Here is a 10,960-nt window from a genome sequence, read left to right as displayed (position 1 = left end):
TCTAACTGATCTAACATGGTAATAGGTAGACCATAAAGTAGACCTTGACTTAATACCCAAAAAAGAAAAAAGAAGAAAAATTAAGTGAAGCTTGACCTTGACAAAAGTTTTAAATTATTATTGAAAAAAGTTAATAGTTACCTAACAGCATTAGTTTAGAAAGTATTTTTAAAAACTTTTTATAGAAAAAAAAGTAATTAACTTTTTTTTACAGTTTTTTTATATCTCTAATAAAATTTTAGTATTAAAACTTTTTAAAAATAATCCATTAATAAATACAAGATTAATTATAGATAATTTTAGTATCAAGATAGAATGCAAGTTAAAACTTTGTTGACTTAAGATTGATTTAAGAAAAAATATTTTTTTTAATCATGAAGATTTTCTTTCTTAGAACTTTATCATATTTAACATGGCCGCCAACAAAATGTATCTAGCTCTACCACTGCATACAAAGGCATCTAGAGTTTCTCAATTGGAGATTTACTGTAGTAGTAATTATATTATGCATCCGGTATATATATATATATATATACACTCTCATAACATATGGATATCTTGTAGTTGTAGGATCACTATTTTGTTTGAGAAATGATGCATATGGAAGACAAAACATACTGATGATGCATGAAAATCATTAGTGAGTTGTTGGCTCCAAATCACGCTAATGGGCACCTGCAGAACAAGAACATAAGGACCAAACAAAAGGCACCGGCGTGGTACTGGCCAAAGACCCTTCGAAGATCAAGTTAGTGAATGAGAAATATCTAAGAACTCTATATTGAGAGAGTTAGGGATTTTCTGCGTACTTGAGGAAAAAGGAGGTCTGATGCTTATATGGTGGTGAGTAGTGAACCAAGATCCTTCGGAAGTAGGGATTTTTCCTTGTAGGGAAGATCTGTATTAAGATTTTTGAGATTTTAGGATGTCTTTCCATATGAGGAAGATATGGGAGCATAGTAAAGTCTTTGTGTGTGATGTGTAAGATATTCCCATATATGAGTATGTGTGGGGATCAAGTGAGGCCACGTGGGATCCGTCGGCTTCCCTCTTTGTCAATTTAAGGTCTTCTGTCGCTCAATGATCCTACGTCGGTTTTGGGAGATGCGCCGGTCAATTTTTAGGGGTACGTTGTTCGCATTGTCGTCGTTCTGAGGCCTCCATCAGTTTCTATGAGGCTAACGATCCTATAGGTGTTTTTAGCTTCCACAGACATTTGTTTATAGGTCTTAATTTCCTTGTCAAAAACAAAAATACCCCTATCAGCTCGCCCTTACTCTGTGATTCTATCGGCTGTAGCTAATGGGCCTCAAAGTAATAAGGGTATTTATGATCGTTAATTGAATGTTTTATTGAAGTGTGTCATTAAATGGCTTAGGTAGCCCTTGGTTTAAATGCTAGGTGACCTGTGGTACTCATTGGTTGGCCTCATTTCTAATCAGAAGCGTCGCTTCGTATACCACGCCCATTCTTTCTATAAATATTCCTTCCCCCACAGTTTATTTTCTTTACTTTATTCTTACTTCTTGAGAGTTCAGGATCAGAGCTACTCCGTCGCCATGTCATTCTGTCATTTCCGAGCCGTCCGTCACTTTGAGCCATTGTCTACCATCTTCGTATGTCTCTTCTCCTTACTTTATTTTCTTATTTTTCTATATAGTCATCATTTATTTAGAGACCCATTGAATAGGTTCTTAGAGTACCTCTGTCGCATGTAGGTGAATAGATGTTAGGTAATAGAGAAGCGACGGGTGAACAATCATCATCAGTCCATGAGGGTGCGGGTAACGACGAGGTCTATCCGTCAAGGTGTGAGCCTGTGGAAGATTTATCCTGGTACCTAGAAAGGGAACCGTCTGCTTACTCNTTGAGATCAATTCATGTGCTTCCTCACAAACGTAATTCGCTTTGTTTTGGGCAACTTTCATAATCTCGTTACCAGTTGCCCAATCAAGAACCATGTGAAGGGTTTCATTGTTTCGTAGACTGATAAGATTATCTGAGGAGAAATTGAACTTGTCTTCTCAGATTATAAAGGCAAAACTGCAAGGATTGAAATCCCAGACTTTTGTGTGGTTATCGTTAAAGCTATATGCTTTAAAATCAATCTGTCAAATCTTGAGGAATATCCATTTGGCAACACCCAATCCCAGAGCAAGTCCCATTGACTACATTTCGTATGTTATTACATCTGGACGGGAAGCTGATGGAGAAAGGGTTCATAGTTCAGATTACCATTTAGGTATGCATAAGTTGTTGGGTGCAGGGTAAGTGTCACAGACTCACAGCCAACACCCACGAGCTGGGAACCAAGAGTTTTGGTTTCTTGCTTTCCAGAGGCTTATTTGACTGACTCGTAACAGTCAATTCCGTTATACATCATGATGTCAATCTCGACTTGGATTGAAATGCTGTAACAACGACATTTCCAGTCATTGGTTGAGTTTGGCCGGGCGAGGTGCAGTGGCAGCTCCACTTGTATGTGAGGGTGGTCCTAGACCACCCTCACTTGCAAATTATTTTATTTTTACTGATAATATAATCACACCAACTAACAGCCTCACTATTTTCCAGAAGAGTACATATTTATGGGTTTTAAGAGTAATATGTTAGTACGAGCTTCATAAAGATGCTGGACTTTTTAAAGGCATACGTAAAGGGAAGACCCGTTAAATATACGCGAGTCTTGATGTGCATACTTATGATTGGTTTTGTGTTTACCCTTCACATCTAACTGATCTAACATGGTAATAGGTAGACCATAAAGTAGACCTTGACTTAATACCCAAAAAAGAAAAAAGAAGAAAAATTAAGTGAAGCTTGACCTTGACAAAAGTTTTAAATTATTATTGAAAAAAGTTAATAGTTACCTAACAGCATTAGTTTAGAAAGTATTTTAAAAACTTTTATAGAAAAAAAAAGTAATTAACTTTTTTTTACAGTTTTTTATATCTCTAATAAAATTTTAGTATTAAAACTTTTTAAAAATAATCCATTAACAAAATTAGCTAAGGATATCCATTAACCAAACTCATTATGTTAAGTAATACACATAATAAAGTAGTAATTAAACTTTTTTTTTTTTTGAAGAATATATAATTCACTCAATTGACTAAGGGGAATCTGAAATTCTGAATCTTTGCTTCACACCCCAAATTATAAAACTTATAATCATCACACCGATCTTAAACACTATTATAAATTGCCACCGAAATCTCGTATTCAAACTAATGGTCACATGCACGTTATACAATATTCGCTATAATAACATCTACAGGTTACTCGAGTTAAAGCCTAACAATAACTTGCTTAATTAATTAGTGCTTGTAACACACGAGTAACAAGGCCTTTTTTATTTTTTTATTTATTAAGTTTTAACTTCATATATTATGAATTAATTTAAAATTTTCTAATGGATGTCATTAATGATCCAAAAGTTCATGAGATTTATGAGTTTCTCGAACCAACATCTTGAAGCTACCTCCAAAAGTTCTTTCCAATGAAAATATGCTCATAATTGTGGGTCCAATTAATTAAATTCATGATAGACCCACAATTCATGTAAGAAGTGGAGTACGCATTTATGGTATTTCGAGAGTACTTAATAATTTTCCATAAAAAATATACAAATTTCTAGTACCATAATGTATTGAACAAATCTTGCCTCTTTTTTTCCCTTAGTGTATAGCTGTATAGATATTTTTCTCTTCTTCTTCTTCAAAATATTGTTAATATAACATTACTCTTATTTTTTGTCGAATCCAAATTTTTGTGATTCTCAGGTCAAAGTGTTTAACATTTTTATTAAGGTAGTCAAAATATGTTAATTTAGTATATAATTTTTTTTTTGTAAGTATATATATACATTTTTTTCAAATCAGGGTGGTCACAGAATAGATTATTTTAAACTAATTATTTATATAATGTTTTTTCCTAAGTATAAATAAAATAAAAATAAAAATAATTTGGCAAGTGAGGGTGGTCTAGGACCACCCTCACATACAAGTGGAGCTGCCACTGCACCTCGCCCGGCCAAACTCAACCAATGACTGGAAATGTCGTTGTTACAGCATTTCAATCCAAGTCGAGATTGACATCATGATGTATAACGGAATTGACTGTTACGAGTCAGTCAAATAAGCCTCTGGAAAGCAAGAAACCAAAACTCTTGGTTCCCAGCTCGTGGGTGTTGGCTGTGAGTCTGTGACACTTACCCTGCACCCAACAACTTATGCATACCTAAATGGTAATCTGAACTATGAACCCTTTCTCCATCAGCTTCCCGTCCAGATGTAATAACATACGAAATGTAGTCAATGGGACTTGCTCTGGGATTGGGTGTTGCCAAATGGATATTCCTCAAGATTTGACAGATTGATTTTAAAGCATATAGCTTTAACGATAACCACACAAAAGTCTGGGATTTCAATCCTTGCAGTTTTGCCTTTATAATCTGAGAAGACAAGTTCAATTTCTCCTCAGATAATCTTATCAGTCTACGAAACAATGAAACCCTTCACATGGTTCTTGATTGGGCAACTGGTAACGAGATTATGAAAGTTGCCCAAAACAAAGCGAATTACGTATGTGGAGGAAATAGCCCATGAGCAATTGACCTCAATCCCAACAACGTGTCTAACAATCTAAGCACTAATAATTGATAAAACATTTTACAAAATCACAGTAACTCCCTCCTCCCTCATCGGGTGGTTGGAAGGCACCAATTTTAATGGTTTATATTTGAAAAATTTTATATCCGCACCAAAAACTTAAAAATGTCTTGACTGAAAACATTTTATAGTGAAACTGAAAGTTCAAAATGGGTATGAAACACCCTTGAACGTTTAGACCCCCAAATACAAAAATACCAATTCAAGCTTTATATCAAACAATTAATGTGCGGAATATGATAACAAGCTTATAACAGAATTGATAAACAATCTAAGCCAAATATAAACACATCCACAGTAATAAATATAAGGTAAAGATAAAGGAAAGAAAGATGCAAACACACGGACAACACACGATGTGTTATCGAAGAGGAAACCGAAGTCCTTGGCGTAAAACCTCTCCGCCACCCTCCAAGCGGTGATAAAATCCACTAAAGAATATAGTTGGGATACATGAACAGCAGAAGACCCTCCAAGCCTAATCTACCCAAGTACCTAAGCCCTCCAAGCTTCTTGCTCCAACGAGGTTACGCCGAACCTATTTCTTCTTTAACTTCCCGGATTCCGCTACTTGACCATAGCATCAACCAATGTATATTGGTTCCTTCCCAAACTGCTTCCCTAAGCACCAAATGGACCTTCTCACAGATGTGGGTGTGGTGAGATAAGAATTTGGTAAAAGACCTCTCAAGGGTATGACAATGGAGAGGAAGAGAGTAGAGGAATTTGTAGAGTCTCTTAGATGAAGATTGGGGATGAGGCAATCTTATTTTTCTCTAGGGTTTTCTCCCATAAATTCTCTCTGGAAGCTCTCTCAATATGATGGGTATAAGGGTGTATATATAGTAGGGTGAGAAGGGAATGTAAAACGTCAGTTTTTGCCAAATAGGGCAAATTGGCGACTTGATCTCGTGGCTTGTCCAAGTCGCGAGTTCAAGTCGCGACGTAACGGCCTGGCCAGCTTGAGACTTTTGTCCTGTAGCATGACAGCTGGTGCGATCCTTCAGCTTCCCAGTGTGCCTGTCACGTGCCAGCTTTTGGCGGCTTACCAATCGCGATCCACCCGCGAGCCCTAGCCGCGAACTTCTGTTTTTCTTGCACACTCTTGAGCTTTTCTTCACATCTTCTCACACACTACCCTTACAATTTTTCCACCTAAATACAGGGTTACTAAGTGCTAAATTACATGTAAATTGGTCACGGAATAAAGCCAATTAGATGGTTGATTAAATTCAACCTTACAGAAACAAATGGGTTCTTCATTTCCTTGGCTTCTCATTGCTTTTAATTACAGAGCATTTATAAAGTTACTTAAATTGGTATTTAAATATTATTATTATTATTTTTACAATTGCACAAATTAATAAATACGATGTTAAATAGCTCAATATAACTATACAGGCAATCAATATTGTGCTAATGAACCAGAACATTATCATTATTTCTGCGTTGAGGGATACCATCTGGACCGCAACGCATGTGTCCCCACTCATAAATAATCACTAGCAGTTAACGTCTCAATTTGTATGTATATATTTATTGTTTTTACCCTCAGATCCTTTCTGTCGTATCATCAAGCTGAGTCAAATATGATTTTTTTTTTTTTATTATCTGAAATAGAATTCTACTTTGGCTTAATTTAAATGTATATATGTGAAATTCTTTCTTGGAAACTTGAACTCTAGCCCTTGTCCTCCTCCCTCCATATCTCATAAGCACTTATACTTATGAAATAATCATCACTCCCATGCGGTGATGATATCAAACATAATTAATGTTTGAAAAAAATTGTGCCCCTACCATCTTTCATAAAAACTTTTTTTATCTGAAATTGAGTTTTAATTAATGTTGGGTCATATATAAAATGATTTTCTACTCTTGATCTCACAAGAATAGGAGATTTTTCTCTTCTTTATTTTTACTTTTTTGGGTTTTGAAAAAAATGGTCATGGTCGGTATGGAAAAAGAAAGGAAATTTTTGAAAATGTTAAAACTTTTTCTTTAGTCTCCATTTTCAAAGTTCTAGAAAATTTAGACTCAATCAATTCCTTTGAACTTGTAAAAACGTTCTCTTTAGTCTCCATTTTCCAAGTTTTGGAAAATTTAGACTTTATCAATTCAAAATCATAAAAATTCCATTGAAAAATTCTAGTGAAATAAAATAAGGGAAATGCTAACAAGTGCCCTTAGGGTACTGGTTAATAATCAATTTAAAGAAAGTTTTTATGTAAAATGAAAAAAAAAAAATTATATTTTGACAGCTTTTTTCATTTCCCATAAAAGTGGTATCAAAATTTTTCTAAAATAAATTATTAACGAGTACCCTAAGGACACTCGTTAGCATAACTCATAAAATAATTATAGAACTTGATTGTCCTTGTGGAAGAGAATTCTGAATTCAACTATTCGCTATAAAAATAGTATGAAAACAAATAGTCAGTTATTACAATTCTATTTCTTTCAATTGTAGGTGTTAGCGCAGATTTAATAATCATGCTTGTCTGCAGCTCTTGGATGTACTTGATAATCAAGCAAAGAAAGCTAATCAAACTTAAAGAAATGTTCTTTTAAGCAAAATGATAGTTTAATGTTACAACAACACAATTCTCTAGATAGAAAAATTCAACTGAAACTGCCAAAATCTTCACCACAAAAGGGATCAAGAAGGCAACCAATAAGTAATTATAATTTTTTTTTTTTGCTGAATAAATTATTAATAATAATAATAATTTTTTTAATAATAATAATAATAAATTATTATAAAACTTTAATCATTGGTCGGGGAGGTTTTGGTATTGTTTATAAAGGATTTTTATTAAATAATAGGATCGTGAAATCCAAAATGGTGAATTAAAGTAATTATGAGCAATTCATCAATGAGGTAGTTTTCCTTTCCACAATTAATCATAAGAATGTGGTTAAATTATTGGGTTATTTGGAGATATCAGTTCTTTTAGAAGTCTATGACTTTATACCTAATGGGCTTCTTTGAGTACAAACATAACGAAAGCAAGTATCCACTACATCGTGAAAATTTTGTCTTAGCATAGCTATAGAAATAACTGAAGTGGTATCATATTTACTCTATACCGCTCGTTTTAAGAAAGCCTCTTCTTTTTAAAATTAAGCAGAAGATGATGCGTTCTTTGGATTAAAGGCTCTTAGGCCGCTCCATATATATATATATATATATAACATTTTAGAGTAGCATTAAGGAAAATATCTATATACTATGAAAAAAATAAAAATAAAAAGGTAGACCAGATTTGTTCAATACATTATGATGAGTTTTCTTGTAATTTAGACCAAAGTGACAATTCTAAATTCAACACTTTATAATAAAATAGAGTTTATTTTGTTGCTTATGTAATTAATATATTTATCGTACATATATAAATAAGTATCAATCTCTTTTTTTTCTCAAAAAAAATCTCAAATCTCTTTTTTTTTTTCTTTTTTTTAAGCCTTAAATATCAATCACTTTAATTCACTAATAATCCATGCAAAAATTAAAAATTGATATATTCTCATGTTTTATATATTTATTTGAACGATTTAGATATACCTATAACTTTGATCACCTTCATATATAAATAAATAAAATTTGATTATTATGCATAGAAAATGTTGTAACTTCCCATCAACTTTGATGGGGCGTGTCCTGTTATAATTTCTTCCAAGTCAAATAAAGAACGTTAGTTCTCAAAAAATTAGGGGTATTAGGTTTTCAATCACCATCGCACGGTCACTTTGGAATTATATTCAAAACATGTGTTGAGGACTATCTAAACGTAAATTATACAAACTTACAATTCTGTAATTAATTGAATTAATTTTCTGATTAATATTATAATTTTGGGAAGGTTCAACTCATAATACTTATGCTGAAGTAAAAGCCTAAAAAAGAGCTAACCTTGTCCTTGGAGATCACAAACACTAAGCAGGTTGCTAGGCTTTCATTTGAGTTACTTGTAGATATTATAGAAAGCACGTGACTATTAGTTTTAATAACAAATTCAACCAGAACTTGTGCTATTGTGTGTTGTAGTGTTAAAGTGGTTCATCCATGTGAAAATCAGAATTCACCAACCACGGTTACATATATTATCAAGTTATGAAAAAAATTATAGCAAATTCGGTAGTCGAGAAAGAAATGATAATTCTTAAACCATTAAAAAAAATCACCGTTGAGAATTCAATGTATTCTTAATCACATTCTAGTAAGATTAACGCTACCCTCATAAATCATTTTACAAACTGTTTATTTAGAAAACTCTTTCCATTTCTTATCTATACTCTAAATTTGACATTTTCCATCCAGTAATTGTCAAAGTCAAGGATGTAAAGTGTAAACACAATTCCACCACAAACATGCACTTCAAGACTCGTGCATTTGAGTTACCTTATCTTTGCGTATGCTTTTAAATAGTCCATCATCTTTACGAAGTTTCAATACACCAAAACATTAATCTTAGACATTCTTCTGGGAAAAATAGTGGGGCTATGGTGTTCCATAGGATGCTTATGCAAGTCATCTGGGTTGGTGTGATATTATCAGCGATAATGGCAGCCACAGCAACAACATTTCCATTAGCCCTACCTAACTGCCCCGACAGTTGTGGAAATGTAACAATTCCATATCCCTTTGGCACAACTGAAGGTTGTTACCGGAAAGAAAGTAGTAGAGACTTTTTTATCAACTGTAGGAACTCGTACGGCCAAGCTCAACCAATGACTGGAAACCTCGGCGTTACGAACATTTCCATCGAAGGAGAGATAGACATCCTGATGTATAACGCCATTGACTGTTACAACCAGTCGGGTACGCCTCTGGAAATCAACACGAGGCCATGGCTCCAGGTCCCCAGTTTCACACTTTCTGTCACCAGAAACAAGTTCGTGGCAGTTGGGTGTGACACTTACGCATACCTTAATGGTAATCTGAACGATCAACCCTTCTCCATAGGCTGTCTGTCCAGATGTATGAACATAAGCAATGTAATCGATGGAACTTGCTCAGGGATTGGGTGTTGCCAAATGGATATTCCTCAAGATTTGACAGATATTAGTTTTCGAGCCTATAGCTTTAAAAACCACACACAAGTCTGGAAGTTCAATCCATGCAGCTTTGCCTTTATTATCAAAGAAGACAAGTTCATTTTCTCCTCAGATTATCTTACCAGTCTACGAAACAATAAAACCCTTCCCATGGTTCTTGATTGGGCAATTGGTAATGAGACGTGTCAAGTTGCTCGGTACACAGAAAATTACATATGTGGAGGGAATAGCACCTGTATTGATCTCAAAAACAGGTCTGGGTACCGTTGCCAATGCAGGGACGGTTACCGTGGGAACCCATACCTCAAAGACGGTTGCCAAGGTATTCAATATACATGGGCGGCGCTAGATGTATTTCAGGGGGTTCAAATGAACCCCCTGACTTTTTATTAAAAAAATATTATATATATATATATATAATATTTTTTACCTGTTTAATTTATCATTAAAAATATATTTGCACACTTTAGCTTAAATCTTGCACACCCTGATCACATATTCACTTTTTTTTTTCCTCAAATCACTAACTTTATAACTAAAAATTATTATAACATAATAACAATACACATACATGTATCAAACGTTCTGTATTTCCTGATTATTAAATTATATTAAGTTATATTATATTTACATTATACATGCACATATTCACACACATCACAATTCACACAAATTGCTTTATAACAAAATAATAATAATAATAATAATAATGCACATAATAATAATGCACATATTAGACACATACGCACAACTAACAAACACTCACTCTTTACTCTTAGAATCAAAGATATCAAAATAGTCAAATAGAGAATAGAGATGAGATGAGATTCATGAGAGAGATTCAAGTATTTGATTAGTTAAGTAGACACTTAGTGTATTATTGATGTATGGATGTGTATGGTTGTGTGAGTCAATAACTCATATAATGCAAGTGGGATGAGTTTTGCCATTTAGTTTAAAATATTTTTATAAAAATAATGACAAATAGATAGTGACAATTGCATAAAAATGTTATACAAACTCAATAAAATAAAATGGCTATATCTACCCACATTGACAATAAAAAATAACAATTGATAATGAATTATCATGTAATGATTTCGAAATATGAAAACTCATAGAATGATATTATAACATTTTATGTATTTGCGACTTTTTGTTTGTCAATAACTAAATAATTTAAATTTTCTTTTTATTAAATTTTGTTTAATCTAACTTTCTAAATGACCCCC

General features: G+C 33.4%; 1 protein-coding gene across 1 annotated transcript in view; it reads left to right on the top strand.

The window, feature by feature from the left end:
- The first annotated feature begins 9,173 nt into the window (after positions 1-9,173).
- LOC112000821 (wall-associated receptor kinase 2) overlaps positions 9,174-10,960 on the top strand; it is a 9,741-nt gene continuing 7,954 nt past the window's right edge. Inside the window, exon 1 of the mRNA XM_065761762.1 lies at positions 9,174-10,079. Coding sequence (XP_065617834.1) covers positions 9,174-10,079 — 906 coding nt within the window. The remainder of the gene's footprint in view (positions 10,080-10,960) is intronic.

This window comes from Quercus suber, unplaced genomic scaffold (assembly GCF_002906115.3).
Source record: "Quercus suber isolate HL8 unplaced genomic scaffold, Cork oak 2.0 scaffold_428, whole genome shotgun sequence".
Classification (NCBI taxonomy): domain Eukaryota; kingdom Viridiplantae; phylum Streptophyta; class Magnoliopsida; order Fagales; family Fagaceae; genus Quercus; species Quercus suber.
This window is presented reverse-complemented; position numbering and strand designations above follow the sequence as displayed.